Source organism: Ranitomeya variabilis, chromosome 2, assembly GCF_051348905.1.
Source record: "Ranitomeya variabilis isolate aRanVar5 chromosome 2, aRanVar5.hap1, whole genome shotgun sequence".
NCBI classification, from domain to species: domain Eukaryota; kingdom Metazoa; phylum Chordata; class Amphibia; order Anura; family Dendrobatidae; genus Ranitomeya; species Ranitomeya variabilis.
The window spans coordinates 73726035-73742905 of record NC_135233.1 but is presented as its reverse complement, the minus strand read 5'-3'; the positions used below and the strand labels follow the sequence as shown (position 1 = coordinate 73742905).

Sequence of the window (16871 nt, the reverse complement as noted above, 5' to 3'; positions counted from 1 at the left end):
CACCACTGCTCGCTGGATGGCAGAGCTGCCAAAGCAACAGTCAGAAATCCGGTGGGAACATAGGTCCTGGTCTAATTAACGAGACCATGTGCGATATTCACAGGGCATCGAACATCCGGGAAGCAGTTACGTCTCCCTAAGCCTAATGTTACATCAGGCAGAGTGTAAGTATGGAACCCAGGTTACCAGTTACTTTTATCTTACTTCTCCATCTGCAGGATTACAAGAACAAGGTTTGCAATGAATGGCTGGTGCAGACCGGGACATGTATCCTGGTGCCGAGCTCCGAGGCTTTACTTCCTCTAATCTGCACAATAAACAGGTTTTATACTGAAAATCTAACCTGTCATTCTCAGAACAAAGGGACGTTGTTAGGTCACATGACTACGCAGGTGTATTACAGCGTATCCTGTATCAGTAAAGGTCGAGCTAGTACTGAGATAAAAAGTAACATAATAATAATATATATTATATATATTCCAGAAATATTTGGACAGTGACACAAGTTTTGGCATTTTAGCAGTTTACTAAAACTTATTCAAGATGCAGTTCTAGAATCAATATGCGCTTAGAGTGCAGACTCTCAGCTTAAGGCCGGGGTCACACTCAGGACCGATGCATGGGTTCAGCTGCATACAAATACATGCAACCGCATACTCCGGTCCCGAGTGTCGGCAGTGCCGGGTACTGATGCGAGACACTTGTGGGAGTTTCTTGCATTGCACTCGCAAGTGTGACCCCGACTTAGTTTGAGGGTATGCAGACCCTAATTGGAGTAAGGGTTTAAGAATTACATCTCTAATATGTAGCTGCCTCTTTTTAAAAGGACCAAAAGTTGGTGGAGATAGCCGAGTGCTGTACTCTATCAGTGGGGGGGGGGTCAATGCAGTCGGACCACTACCGATCCCAAATTTATCATCAATCTTACGGTGAGAACTTAGTTAATGCTGGGACAAATCTTAAATGTCTGAGGTGTCTCTAAGCAAACCTCCCGTATACACACAGTCAGTCTGGTCCCCATCCCACAGGGCACATTTGCACTTGTGTTTACGCCCTCGTCTGCTGACCTCCTGGCAGCTGCTGTTTGTTTTTCGGCCACGTTTCTGTGACACATTCCTGCCTGATCCCTCTATCTAGGCATCTGTACCAACTGTGGCATACTTGCCAATGAGTGCCAGTCTCAGCTAATACGCTTAGGGTACGTGCACACGTTGCGGATTTTTCCGCGCAGATTCTGAAAAATCCACAGGTAAGACGCCCCGGATTTCACCTGCATTTTTCCATCTGCGGATTCCAAATATGGAACAGGTGTAAAACGCTGCGGAATCCGCACAAAGAATTGACATGCTGAGGAAAATGAACTGCAGAATTTTCCGCAGAATGTGCACCGCGGATTTGGTTTTCCATAGGTTTACATGGTACTGTACATTGCATGGAAAACTGCTGTGAATCCACAGCGTCAACTCCGCTGCGGATCCGATTTATTTTTTTTTCTTCCCCCAAGATAATCTTATAAATGTGCCCCTGCTGCGTACTGTGTACTGGCTGTGTCTGACAGTGCAGGAACAATGATCATACCAAAGCTTCTGACCGGACGGGGAGGCGTAAAAGAGGAAACAGACAGGATAACGTGGGCTCGCAGACAGGTCTGTGTAGTCGGAGCCCATTTTGGTGAGGTCGGAGTAATGGAAATTGAGGAGTCAGATTTGTCTTACCGACCCCACAGCTCTGCTTGCAGCTGATTCTGTGAGGTAAAACAAGTATTTACACAAACATGCAGGGAAATGCTTTTCCTTACAGAAAGCAGCATCTGTGACCCTATACTGTCCTGTCTGTACACTTTTAAGCGGTAACCATTAAAAAAAAGGAACAAGTGCACTGCAAGGTAAAAAGGGACTTGCTGTCCAGATGTGTTTTGAATCGCTTGATGATTCCAAAGTAAAAGATGTAACCTGACAATTCTTAAGGTTTTAAAGACACTGCAAAAACCAGCTGATAAAATAACAAAAGAGAAAACTTCAAGAAACACACTTCTGACCTTTTTCTTAAAAGTCTTTTGCTTGCACAACTCAGAGGGTACACTGGCATCTAAAAGACATTGTGTGCAGAGACCCTAAATTCTTACGCATTTCATGATGCAATGACCAGACGGATCACTGGTCTATTGACCAGAACAAACAGCCTTAGAGCCACATATAAAGGTACCTTCACACTAAACGATTTACCAACGATACGACCTGGCCGTGATCGTTGGTAAGTCGTTGTGCAGAGTCAGTGCAGGAAGCTCTCGGCAGCAGCACAGCATTAGCAAGCGCTCCTGCCGAAAGCAGTTTTAACCCTGTGGACGCCGGGGGACGTGACTCAGAATGTGAGTATGTAGTGTTTTTTTTTTAACTTTTGCAATGGTAACCAGGGTAAATATCAGGTTACTAAGCGCGGCCCTGCACTGTCATATAGGCGGTGTTTTCGGGTCTTTTATTAACCCCTTTCTTTCCCGCTGGCCGCACGCTGGTCGCGAAATTGATTTGACGTTGATTTGCTTGCCTCCCTAGTTAACGCATGCGCAAAGCAATCTTGCCTTGCGCACGCGCAGTATGCTTTGCCCAACTGCGGGCAAAGCCGAAAACCATTAGTGCGCATGGGCCGGCGCACTATGTCCCGGAAGTATTTTGCTGTGTTCCGGAAGCTTGCGAGCAGGGCCCTCATTCCTATTAGTATCTACTTTGAACTGTGATTTTTGTTATGCTGTAATGTCTATTATCTGTACAAATCCCCTCTATAAATAAATAATAAATAATAATGATATTATTATTAACACACTAGTGGTCTAGTGAACGTGCTCAGATAAGGTGTTATCTGAGCATGCTCGGGTGCTAACCCAGTGTCTTTGGCGTGCTCGAAAAATATGTTTGCATCCCTGCGGCTGCATGTCTCGCTGCAGTTAACACAGCCACACCTAATAAACAGGCAATCCCTGCATGTGTTGGGGCTGTCTAACATCAGCGAGACATGGAGCCATGGAGAATCGAAGGTATTTTTCTAGCACGCCGAAGATGGCACCTTATCCGAGCACATTCGCTCATCACTAATGACTACACAAAAGACCGAAGTTTTGCAAAACAACCACTTACCAATCTGAAGGGAAAATTTGCGATCAGTATGACGTAGAAGCTGCGCGTTCACACTGTGCTAAACATCAATGAAATGTGATTGAGCACCTTAGTGTCCGGTTAGTGAAATCTCAGCTCGTCTTCCAGTCTGCAAATACTTTATATCCAACTCAACCGAGGCAGCGCAGAGGAATACTGCATGGGTTAAGGTAAGGCCGCGTTCACACAGACTTTTTTTTTGAGGTGAGACTCCGAAGATTTTTTTAAAATGGAATCCGCCTGAGGAAACGCTTTTTTTTTTTTCCCCAGCAGGTTTTTTTCGCAGCCTGTATATTGGACAGTGCCTAGTTTGGAGCAAATTCAATCAGGATGACACAAGCTTTTTTTTTTTTAAACCTCTTCAGGAGGCAAAAAATAAGCTCAGAAAACTACTCATATGAACAGTCAAGTGGATCACTCATAGAAATGAACAGGAGGCATTTTGAGGAGGGTTTTTCAGCGGATCCGCTACAGAAATCTGTGTGTGAACGCGGCCAAAGAAGAAATTGAAAAATATAATATTTTGATAAAATATAATAAACTAAGGAGCAACATACGGGAACAATGTCGTCGTCCTCGACGGTTTCCACGCGGTTCTTACCTGCGGTTCATCGGACGCACTCGCACTGCCACCTTGACGGACGCCATGTCTCATGCCTGTGACGTGCCGGGCTCACTGATGAGCACCACAAGCCCCAGCAAAGTTCAGTTCAGGACACAGGAGCCCCCTACAAGTAGGTCAGGGTGACTGGCATGTAGCAGGGAGAGGGCACAGAGCACTTATCAGCCCCAGTAATAAGCTGGCACTGCTGGAGCCTGCTGGGCAGAGTGGTGAGTGGCCCCTGTTGCACTCTCAGCATGCTTCACTGTTGCCACATTGCTTTGTTTTCCCAGGCTATGCGCAGCTGCTGCACTGAAGCTCCCCGGCTGTCAGACAGGGCTGACACTGACAGGCTGCACGGAAAGGCACCGAGCAGAGCAGCAGCAAAGGGGCGATGGCTCCTCCCCCAATAACTCACTCTCATGACGTCACCCAGAGGACTGATAAGTCACGTGACGCCGCCTGCAGTGCTTTGTGGGAAGTGTAGTTTTACTTCCATAGAAACTTTAGCACCGGACGAACCTCTGGACCACAAGGTCCAGCATTCAACGCAGGGTCATAGTGACAGGCAAAAACGGATACTAGTAGTCATGCGCTAGACAGACATGCTCTAGGCGCGGAGGTGTGAGGCTGTGGTGGGTCACTGTCACTGGGAAAACGTATAGAGTAGACAGGAGGCAACTCAGTGACCCACAGCACACGGGAACCCACAGCTCGGCGCCTCCACCGCACGGACAAATGATATATAATTAATGATACGACATTCCCGCCAATCTGTGCATGCAGAAGGCGGTGTATTACAGCCCGTGGCAACCAATCACATCCCACCTCACCTCAGAGGGCTGTAAAATAACCGGGAACTTTATCGGTTGCTATGGGCAACAGTCTCTGAGCCGCTGTAAACAATGGCGCGTGTGCGACTACCTCAGGCGGCTGGGGCGTCTATCGGATCAAGCGCCCCTAGTCTGAATATACTTTGCGGTCCCAGAAGCGCCTGTTACATATTAAAGCTGGTTCCGTAGATACGCCATGTTCGGCTGGGGCAGACAACCCCTTTATTTCGAGGGCACTGTACATAATAGAGGAGCATATGGACGGCTGGGGCAGACAACCCCTTTAATTTGAGGGTACTGTACATAATAGAGGGGCATATGGGGTATAAAGCGAACTCGCCAAATCTCCGAGACATTCCCAAGTAATGGAGAGTTCCCAGACTCACAGAAAGTTGCCAAATACCTAGGCGCCTCAGAAAGCAGCACGGCCCCCTATCCTTATCATCGGGGGAAGACTGAGCTCCGGCATCCAGGGGCAAAATGTGGCGTGGTATTCTGAGAAGACATGCACATAAAATTCTTTTTTTTTTACTGCAGCTCATAAATTACCTCTATGAATTGTAGAGGAGATATTATATTACATGGTGGCCAGAGAGGAGGCTGCTGTTACAAAGCAGCTCTCTGTTGTGGGACATGCAGCTTCAGATATGGGTTAGCCACTGATTCCACCCATGTCATCTACTGTACATTGTCGCGGAAATTCAGAGCCGACATTTCAACTAAATTTACAGAAACAAGCAATGTGTTAATCCAGCATAGGGTGTCTTTATAGAGTAAACCATAATAACTAATCATCCTAAAATGCGCCAGTATGCTAGTGCAGTTTGTGCCAAAGAAACTGCCTTTCATATGTTGCAACATATTTAGGCTATGTTCACATGGACATTTTTGGGGGGTGAATCTGAATCTCATTTCTATGGGAAATGGAAATTTTTTGGAGCATTTTATTTTTTCATGAAAAGGTTGTGAAGAATGGTTGAATAAAAGAAAGTGCATGTCACTTGTTTGAAGTGGATTCATATGGAATCCTTTCCAAACTTGACTCTGTCAAATCAGAGCTGCTAAAAAAACTCTTCAAAAAAACAAAAACTCCCTAAAAAAGTTTTACTTATTCTAATGAAGGCAATGGTTTCAGTAGGTACAATATCATGAGCGACTCACATTGATGTACATATATGATTGACAAGGCATGAACAAGATCCCCATAAACATGAGTGACAGTGACCTTAAAGAGTGGTTTCACTTGTAAATATTCTGCAGAAGAATAGGAGGAATAGAATTAACCAATAGCAAGTGATAAAAAGACGGGTATACTAATAGATCACAGACTGCACATGATTCAACAGTGTGATGCCACAGCAAAAAAGGCAAACAGTTCTAGGATGTATTAAGAGAAGCACAGAGCCCCACTCATTATTTTTTAAATATATATGGCAAAAATGTAAACCCCGCATTAATTTCCAAACCCTCACCCTACCGAAAGACAAACGTGGCATGGGTGCCCCAGACATTGTCAAATACTATCAAGCCTCTCACCTAGCTAGAACGATCCACTGGATCAGAAATGATAAAGGGAAACAACAATGGCTTCAAGTAGAGGAAGCAATGTCTCCCATGCCACTGCGCTCTATCTTATTAAACCGCAATAAAATACTAAATCTTAAGGACCATAAAAACAATTTTACGCTAGCTACCTTAAAAATCTGGAAGAAGTGGGGTGAAATCCTGGCTCCATCCTTCTCCCCATTGACCAGAGTCTCTGATTTGATAGACACTCTCCCCATATCCGCTGCCCATATATCAATTGAGCAATTGTTTGAAGATGGATCACTTCTCCCATTACATGACCTACGTAAAATCCCAGGCTTATCGGGCCTCACCTTTCTTCAACATGGGAAATTGGCCCATCTTTTCTCTCCACCAAACCGGCCAATTGATTTGTACAGATTATTAACTCCCTTTGAGGTCCTCTGTGCCAGATTTGAACCCCCTCGAAAAATTCTTTCAACGATTTACCAAACCTTATTAACCATAGATACACCCTTGAAACGAGCATACTTAGCCCACTGGGAAAAGGACATAGGGATCCCTCTAACTGAGCAACACATCAAGTATATCTATAAAAATTCTCATGGGCCCTCAAATTGCGTCCGCATACAGGAGAACTCTTACAAAATTATTACAAGATGGTATGTCACCCCCAAACAGATACATAAATGGCACAGAGCCTCATCTAATAGTTGCTGGAGATGTGGGACCAATGAAGGAAGCTATTTTCATATCTGGTGGACATGCCCACAGATCTGTCCTTTCTGGAAAGAAGTATCCCAAGTCATATTTACACTTTTGGGTAAACGTGTAACACTGAAGCCAGAGATCCTTTTTTTGAATCTTCCGATTTGGCCTCAAGATAGCAAAGCTTCAAAATTAGCTCAATATGTTCTAGCAGCCGGGAAAACGCTAATCCCATCTATATGGAACTCAACTATTACGCCCACCATCCAACAACTTTACCTTAAAATAGATCAGTTATACTACGTGGAGAAATTAGCGGCAAGAGTCAATAATACTCACAGCAGATTTCTTAACGTCTGGTCTCCATGGACTCAATTCAGATCTCAATTAACCTTTTTAAGTTCAGTATCAGCTAAATGAACTCACCCTTGGTGCCCACCCTTCTGTCCCCCTTCCTCCGCCCCTCCCTACCCTACACCCATTTCCTTCCCCACCTGAGTCCCCTTATTCTTACCTTTTTTTTCTTTCTCGTCCTCCTAGCCTACATTATCTTCCTATCACTTACTAGATACAGTTCTTCTTTTATTATCTGACATTCTTAAGTTGTATGTGAATGGATGTAATAATATACTTAATATGTCAATATTTCTTTTTGTTCGCTCAAAGCTCATTTGTAATATTGCATATTATTTAATAAAAAGATCATTGAAAGAAGAAGAGAAGCACAGAGCCTAGATCACGTGAAGTAATAATTTCCCTCTACTCCTCCTTCATCAGACCTCGTCTTTATTGCTGTGTCCAGTTCTGTGCACCTCATTTTAAAAAAGACATAAAAAACTGGAACAAGTTCAGAGAAGAGCTACAGGATGTTACTCAAAGTATGTCCTACGAGGAACGGTTAAAGGTTCTGGGAATGTTTAGCTTGCAAAAAAAAACGGCTAAGAGGAGACTTAATAGCTGCCTACAAATATCTGAAGGGATGTCATAGGGATCATCCTTATTCTCATTTGCACTATGCAGCCATGTCTATACGAGTAGTGCTTTGCCATTTTTAGAACAAAAAAAGTTATTCTTCTCTGCAGCTGTCTCTTTGCCAGTTGTAAGCCATTTCTTAATACCGTGTATTGCTCCCTCTCACATCAATGACAGCTTGAAGTCTTTTATGGTAGTTGTGGATCAGGTTTTTTATTTTCTCAGATGGTAAAGCTGCTTACTCGTGGCTAAAAGCCTCCAGTTCCTGTAAATTCCTGGATTTTTTATTGCAAAATGCCCATATCCCTCTGTTCACTCGACCCCGTACATGCAGATTCACCACTAAACAACTGGGCCACTTGAGTTTGCCAGACACTATCCCTGGCTTTAAAGTCCATAATCACCAGAGATTAATACTTCTATGAAAATACACAGCAAAAAAGTGAGAGAACAAATATAAATCCTTGATATAATTAGGAAATAGATAATGTCTTAGTAGGAAATAGCACAGTATTGAGATAACTATAGCACATAATAGGACATATTGAAGAAAAAATATAAATGCAAATATTATAGAGAAAGAACAAATAGAGAAAAGGTGCTCCAGGAATTGGTTAAAACATAATCTTTAATATTTAATTATATAAAAATGTTAAAAATATAAAAAATTAAGTGAACCACAAAGGTGCATGGTAATGAGCCAAAACTGAGTGGCACCACGGAATGGCAGGCAAACAGGAGTAATCAGACTCATAGAAAATTAAATGCACCAGGAATACATAAACACTTATAAATAACACATACCCAGATTCATATAAACTGCACATCTAAAGTAGAACAATGGGTTGTATAAAGTGCTGAAAGAGTTAATAGGGCAAATAGTATAGATAGAGAAATGTTAAATGATTACCTGAGCCAATGCGATGGTGTCACTGCCCCTCTGCGGTTTTCGGCAGTGTGCCTTTATCAAGGGGAGTGGCATCATGGCAACCAGCTTATAAATCCCCATTTTCCAATCATACTGCATAGATTAGCATGTGTTAGATAAATGCGCCCAAGGCAAATATACCAATAAGTGTGCAATGGATAAACTGAAATGCCAATACAGATGCATTTAACAAAATCATCCCAGCAGAAAAGGCTGTTGATTTGCGGATGCCGCACTGACGAAGCCAGGACCGTGTCATCACCGAGGGCGGCAATGTAGGCGGGATGTCCGCTGCATCACAGATCCACGCGCATGTGGATCACTTGAGCGGAGATGGCGACGCACGAGCAGGCATCAGACACCATCGATGACGACAGGTCCGGACGCCACTGGGCATGCACACCAGCATCAAGAGTAAACATTCATTAGAGGGATCACTGTTATATAATAAGTGTGAGAGACTTTGTAAACTAAATAAAATCTTAATTGTCTGATAACTAGTTAAAGGCGACCACTGCTAATAAATGGATGTTAATGAAAGTCAGGATTGTACTCCTCGGTGGGAATGTAAATGGACAAAGAGGTGATAATAAAGTATAGCAATGATATGTAGCTGTAAAGAAACACAGAAGTGCTGTTGCATCCCCATGCTATACAAGCGATTAGCCTGCAAAAATGTATAGTCCCACTGTGGGACAAAGTAAAAAAGTAAAAAAAAAAAGTTAAATATTTGTATGAAAAAAAAATAAACAAAGTACATATATTTGGTATTGCCGTGTCCGGAACGACCTGCCCTATAAAACTGTCCCGCTAGTTAACCTCTTTAGTGAACACCATAAACAAAACCAATGCTTTATCATCATACTTCCGAACATTAAAGTGGAGTAAAACGTGATTAATAAGACCGATATAAAGAAACATGGTACCACTGAAAACGTCATCTTTTCCTGCAAAAACCAAGCTGCCATACAACTCCACCAGCGGACAAATAAAAAAGTTATAGCTCTCAGAATAAAGCAATGCAAAAATAATTATTTTTTCTATAACAGTTTTTATGTAAAAGTGCCAAAACATAAAAAAAACAATATAAATGGGTTATCGCTGTAATCACACTGACCCGAAGAATCAATTTTATCACACGTGGAAAACATACCCCCCCCCAAAAAAAAAAAAAAAATTGCCTGAATTGCTGTTTTTTTTTTCATTCTGCCTTCCAAATATCGGAATAGAGAGCGATCAAAAAATATCGTGTCTGAAAATGGTACCAATAAGAATGCCAACTCGTCTCACAACAAAACAAGACCTCACATGGCTCTGTGGGCCAAAATATGGAAAAATAATTAAGCTCTCAACATAATGTGATGCAAAAACTACTTTTTGGAATACAAAGCGTCATTTAGTGTGTGACAGCAGTCAAAGATAAAAACCTGATATAAATCTGGTATCGCTGTAATCTCACCGACCCTAAGAATAAAGTCGCCGAATCTCTTAAACTGCATAAGGAACGGCGTAAAGTTAAAGAATTCTTCACCTACTGTTGATTTTTTCATTTAGCCTCCCAAAGATCGCAGTAAGGCTCGGTGCACATTTACCCTGCGCTGAGTGCTTACACCGGGGTTTCCGTGTAAATCTCTGAAATACGTGATTTAGATGGAAACTCTGGTGGAAGATTCCCTATAATGTGGCAGATGGAGGCACTGTGGACGCCATCTGACCTGTGATCCAGTGGTGTCCATCTTTTTTAGGATTGCATAAACGTGCTGTCGGCCTCTGTTTTGTGCACTTCTGAAAAGAAGAACACTGTTGAACAGAGGTCAGACGGAGTCCAGAGTAACTCTGCTGCCTCATAGTGAATGGATCCCTCGGGGTTTCATCTGAATCACGTCACTCAGAGATTTGGATGGAAGCCCCAAAGTAAGTGGTCAGCATAGAGCGCCGGATAAATGTGATCCCAAACATTATGTAAAATGTTCCCAATAAAGGCTTCAGCTCAACCACAAAAAAGCAAGTATCCACTCAGGACTGTCATCTGTTAACGGGAATATAGAGGGTTTCCACGTTGCTGGTAGTACAAAGCCTCTGGAGAAGTGAAATATCTAGTCACCCTTCAAAAGAAATTCCGCAACTTATGAGCTCTTAAAGCCAAATGCCCCCCTTACTTCTGAGCCCCACTGTGTACCTAAACCACATATAACTTCCACATATTTGGCATTTCTGTAGCGATGAGAGCCCACCTAAGTTACGGGTGCATGTCTCCAGAAGCACGGGCCTGGCATAATTTTCGTATAAAAATGTAGTTATTTTTTCTTCACTGCCCAATGGTATTAAATTCTGTGACACGTGGTGTCAATATGATCACTGCGCCCCTAGGTGAATTCATTCAGAGGTGTAGTTTATAAAATGGGGTCACTTATTGGGCTTCTGCTGTTTTGGCACCTCATGGGCTCTCCTAGTTGGTCATAACACCTGCAAACCATAACAGTAAAATGAAAAAACACAAAAAGGCGGGCACCGCACACAATAAATACTAAAGAGATCAACCACATGCATATATAAAGTACCAAGAGAACAAAAGAAGAAAGTAATATGCACACAGTGGGATCAACCTAATAAATTTTATTTTTATTATCACAATCCACAATACATAAAGGCAGAAAAAGGGAGAAACGAACATTTAAAAGCATTTAAAAACAAAACGGACCTACCCGCATCCCCCCACATGACAATATATAACAAATATACAAGCAGTACACGGAACCCCTGAAAGGCTCGGCAGATGAATACAATGACAAACACATTTATTCAATACAGTGTACTGCCACCTAACAGAGCCCTCATAGACCGTTATCAAAAAATATTATAAAAAATTGAGTCCCAAACAAATGGTTAACACCCCCCAGTCACAAAGCAGGCCTGTAATCAGTCAAGCTGCTATCCACCAAAAAAAAAAAAAAAAAATTAAATATAAAACAGAATGACCAAATAGCTAATGCAGCTGAATAGCACCCTTCCCTAATACTACCACCTACTATAATACTTTACCAACCATACGGTGCAAGTCTCCCAGTCACCAAGGAGTCACTACCCCATCGGTATCCATGGATAAGTTTTAACCTCAAGGCAAGAGTGTAAGAAGTAAGCATACAGACGTGTAAGGCCGAGACCAGGGGGGTCCAAAAGAAGGGAAAAAAGGGGGGGGGGATGGAGGCCCCACGCGTATCGACGCTGCCTAGAGCGTCTTCGTCAGGGGAAGGTAGTGAGGATAACCTCCCAAAGCTGCCTTATATGCATGGAATTTAATCAATAAAGATACCTTACACCTGTGAGGCTGCCGACGGCATCCATATGGCCCATGGATGTGAGGTGCTGGAGAAATCCTTCCTGACATGCGAACAGGAGTGCCGTGGGTGTAGCCGGCATGTCAGCCAATCAGTTCCCACCTGGCATGCATAGACCAAACTGCTTTAGAAAGACCAGCTCCAATTGGTCCAGGAGCGTTGTAAACAATGCGCACGCGCACAGGTCCGGAAAACCAGCGCCAATGCGACGTTACATAGGGTCAGTGTGGGTGCGCGCCTGGGTTACCATGGAGAGGACGCCCAGGCATGCGCAGTAAAGGTAGAAAATGAATTCATCTATACTGATCCTGAACCTTGTGCGAAAGTGCACCAACTACCCTGGGTTAAAAAAAAACAAAAAACCACAGGCATAAAATAAGGAGTCCATGAAGTACTTATCTAATCACAAACAGTCTGGTACCACATCCACATCATGCACCCTACACATGTTATATTGGTGTACTGAATTGCGCACATAGTCCATCTAAATCGCCGAACATGTTGCGCACATACTATAATCAAAGGCCACATTGCTGCCTACACCTATATAGTAACCAAGGATGTTATTTGGTGGGGGCCCACCACAAATACGCAATACACATATGGGTTTAGATAGTTATCTTGTGGGCAAATATACATAGCCCAGAATCAACACCCTTTTAGCATATCCCTCATACGATGTTTTTTAGAACCAAAATTAATTAAGGGCAAATGTACCTAGAGGATAAAAAAGTCCCCGTCACAAAAAAAAAAAAAAAAATACATATTTTTTTTATATAAATTGCGAGAGGACACTGCAACTCTTTTGCTAAAAAACCACCTTTATTCTTGTTCTAAAGTGCTAAATGCAAATAAGTCACTGGAAAATCCCCCATTTCAGAACACCACCCACTTGAGATCAAGGGAAAGGAGGGCCATGTAAGATCACGGGACAAAAAGCCAGGAAAGGAGGGGGAATGGAGGGGGAATCAACAGAGGGAGGAGAGACATAGGGAGGAATTACATTTGTGAGGCTAAACCTGTTTGTAGAAGCCAGTAAAAAGAAGCTCCTCATTGATTCCTACCGGAGCCCGACTATTAAGATTATAGATCCACTTGGACTCTCTCCTATATAAATCCAATGTAATATTACCACCCCTTATATCAAGCTTCACCCCCTCCAGCCCCATAACCCTCAAGCTTCCAGCAGAGCCCCCATGCTCCTGAAGAAAATGTTCTGCCACCGATGAGAGTTTCTTCCCCTTCCCCCAATCCCTCTTGGCCGTGTTGATACTAGACAGGTGTTGCTGCACCCGGCGCCTTAGCTCCTGTGTCGTGTACCCCACATAAATTTTCGGGCACCCACATATCAGGGCATACACCAAGTTCTTGGTGCGACAGTTGAAATACGCCGGTGGCTCAATCCTTTCAGGAATGTGTGGGAGTGCTACACCAGTATCAGATATCATAAAACTGCACACGTTGCACCCCCCACACGGATAGGAGCCAAGAATGCGGCCACAATTGCCGCTCTTAACACATGCCCGTTTAAAGTGGCTAGACACCAATTCGTCCTTAAGATTTCGCGATCTCCTAGCCACCATTCTGGGGGTAGGGGCCAGCCAAGGATGGAGTTTGGATTCTGTGAGCAAAATATTCCAATTTTTCTTGAGGATCTCGTGCACATCCCCCCATTGATTATGGTATACAGTGATTAAATCAAATGTCTGTGCAGTCTTCTGTCTAGGTTTCAATATTTCCTCACGCTCACATTGCTGGGAGTGTTGGAACGCTCGTGAAATCACTCCGTGGATACCCCCTGGCTTGAAACCTATCAGTAAGTTTCTTTGATTCCATCCGGAAGTCCTCCTCAGCCGAACAGTTCCTCTTAACCCTCAGGAACTGCCCTTTGGGTATGCTGTTACGAAGATGAGCTGGATGCGCACTGCCATAATGAAGCAGGCTATTGGTAGCCGTCTCTTTCCTGTGTAGGTTCGTAGTGATGCGATTGTCCTTCATAATGATGTTTAAGTCCAGAAAATCCACAGTAATAGGAGATACCTTGGACGTAAGTTTGATGTTCCATGGGTTCCTGTTAAGCAAATCAATAAAGTCATTGCATGCATCCAGGGTCCCAGCCCAGAAGAACAAAACATCGTCAATAAACCTATGCCATTCTAGCACATGCTCACAGAACTGTTGGAGCTCATATACATGAGTCTCCTCCCACCACCCCATGTAAAGATTTGCATACGATGGTGCGCACCTGGCACCCATAGCGGTGCCAGACGCCTGTTTATAGAAGGTGCGATCAAACGTAAAGTATTTTTTTTCCAAGATCACCCTAAGTAAGTCCAGTACAAAGCAATCATGATCCCTGTCCCTGCTCGATTTTTTGTCCAGGAAGTACATAACTGCCCCCAATCCCAGCTTATGGTCAATGCTGGTATACAGGGACTCTACGTCAAGTGTGACAATCAAAGTGTCCCCTGGTATTTCCAACCCACCAATCCTTTCAATCAAATGCATGGAGTCCCGAATATATGATCTTAAAGAGAGGACCAGGGGTTGCAGGAAGTGATCCAAATATATACACGGCCTCTCAAATAACCCCCCAATCCCTGATATAATGGGCCTACCTGGGGGGTTATCCAGACCCTTGTGCACTTTGGGGAGCATATAGTACGTGGGCACTTTAGGCGTCTCAATAATCAAGAAATCCTTTTCTCTCTTGTTGATAATTCCCAAGCCATAAGCGGTCAAGACCAGTCCATCAAGATGTTTCTTAAAGACGTCCGTGGGATCCGAGGGTAGGACCTGATAATGAGAAGTGTTTAATAATTGCCTCTTAGCCTCAGCCACGTACATATCCTTGGGCCAGATAACAATATTGCCCCCTTTGTCAGCCTCCTTGATGACAAAATAATCCTGTCTTTTGAGATGTTTCAAACAGTATGCCTCCTCCCGGGTAAGATTTTTAGTCCCCAAATTCCTTATTTTGAGATTATGAATATCCCTGCTAGCAGTTTCAAAAAAAATTTGTATCACTGGGAAAAGGGAAAAGAGAGGTGAGGCCTGGGACGGAATTCGCCCCGTAAACCTCCGAGACTTACCATCACCCCCTTCACTCTCATCAAGGAGCTCCAACAAATCACGGAACACTTGTCTGTCCTCATCTGGCATGGTATCAATCACTGACGGTTTGTGATAAAGTAATTTGAACATAAGTTGCCTACAAAATAGGTACAGATCTTTCGTAAGCTCAAATTTGTTAAGTGAATTGGTAGGGGAAAAAGACAATCCCTTGGAGAGTAAAGAAATCTCTCCCGGTGACAAAGAGTAAGTTGACAAATTGACAATTTGTAACTTACCTGGCCCATTCTCCCGTGCATCATCCTGTGCTAGAATCTCCTGTTGTTCTTCCTCGTGGTTTTCTTACGACCCACTGTCCAGTCCTGGAGGGGTCCCCCCCTTGATCTTAGATTGGGGGCACCTACGCCTCCCCCTCCTCCTCCGCCTTCTTGGTCGCTTATGTCTGATGACAAAAAATCACTGGATACGGGTTCAATTTGTTCGGCTTGTGCTCTGTCCCCCTGCGTTGTCAAAGCTACCCTTCTATTGCCATGGTGTGACCATCTGTAAGCTCTCAGATTGTCAAAGTCCAGCTTACCTCTTTGAAATTTGTGTCTTTTGCCTTTAATTACCTCCTTTTCAAAAATATCAATGGAGGTTTTAAGGCGCTGCTTAAAGGGAGTAACCTGGCTCTGTAAATCAAAGGCCTGTAGCTTTCCTTCCTTCAATTTGATGTCATCCCTAAACCGGGTCAAAAGGGCACGGTCATGTTCCAACAACATATCTATTAGTATGGTGGAACACCTAGATAAACCATTTTCCCAGGTTCTCTTGAATGTGGGGTCCACTTCCCAAGCAGGGAAGATCTGTACCCGCAATCCCCTGGGAACCAGGCCCAGCCTTTTATATTCTCCCAGGCTCTTTGTGTTCCACCAGACCTTAGTTAGCGACTTGTGTAAATAAGTGATCTCATTACATATTTTAGAGAACCCCTCATCATGCTCTGCAACGGCACCTGCCACATCACCCCCAACACCAAAAACATCCGAGGCCTGGTCCCGCCAAGCTGCCTCACGGGCCTCCAAATCCATTTGAATATACACAGGCGTGCCACCGCCAAGAAACCCTGGTCAAAAAACTTACACCAGGTATACAACAAGCAATTGAAAAAACACAAAAAGGCGGGCACCGCACACAATAAATACTAAAGGGATCAACCACATGCATATATAAAGTACCAAGAGAACAAAAGAAGAAAGTAATATGCACACAGTGGGATCAACCTAATAAATTTTATTTTTATTATCACAATCCACCATACATAAAGGCAAAAAAAGGGAGAAACGAACATTTAAAAGCATTTAAAAACAAAACGGACCTACCCGCATCCCCCCACATGACAATATATAACAAATATACAAGCAGTACACGGAACCCTTGAAAGGCTCGGCAGATGAATACAATGACAAACACATTTATTCAATACAGTGTACTGCCACCTAACAGAGCCCTCATAGACCGTTATCAAAAAATATTATCAAAAATTGAGTCCCAAACAAATGGTTAACACCTGTTCTAAAAAACATCGTATGAGGGATATGCTAAAAGGGTGTTGATTCTGGGCTATGTATATTTGCCCACAAGATAACTATCTAAGCCCATATGTGTATTGCGTATTTGTGGTGGGCCCCCACCAAATAACATCCTTGGTTACTATATAGGTGTAGGCAGCAATGTGGCCTTTGATTATAGTGTGTGCGCAAC

The 16871-nt window shown here is 43.4% G+C and overlaps 1 protein-coding gene across 3 annotated transcripts in view; it reads right to left on the bottom strand.

Moving 5' to 3' along the window:
• Positions 1 to 4183, bottom strand: part of KIF16B (kinesin family member 16B) — a 376655-nt gene extending 372472 nt beyond the window's left edge. For all 3 annotated transcript variants that reach the window (XM_077282562.1, XM_077282563.1, XM_077282561.1), the window contains exon 1: positions 3751 to 4183. In XM_077282562.1, coding sequence (XP_077138677.1) covers positions 3751 to 3797 — 47 coding nt within the window. In that variant the 5' untranslated portion in view covers positions 3798 to 4183. The remainder of the gene's footprint in view (positions 1 to 3750) is intronic.
• Between the last annotated feature and the right edge of the window lie 12688 nt (positions 4184 to 16871).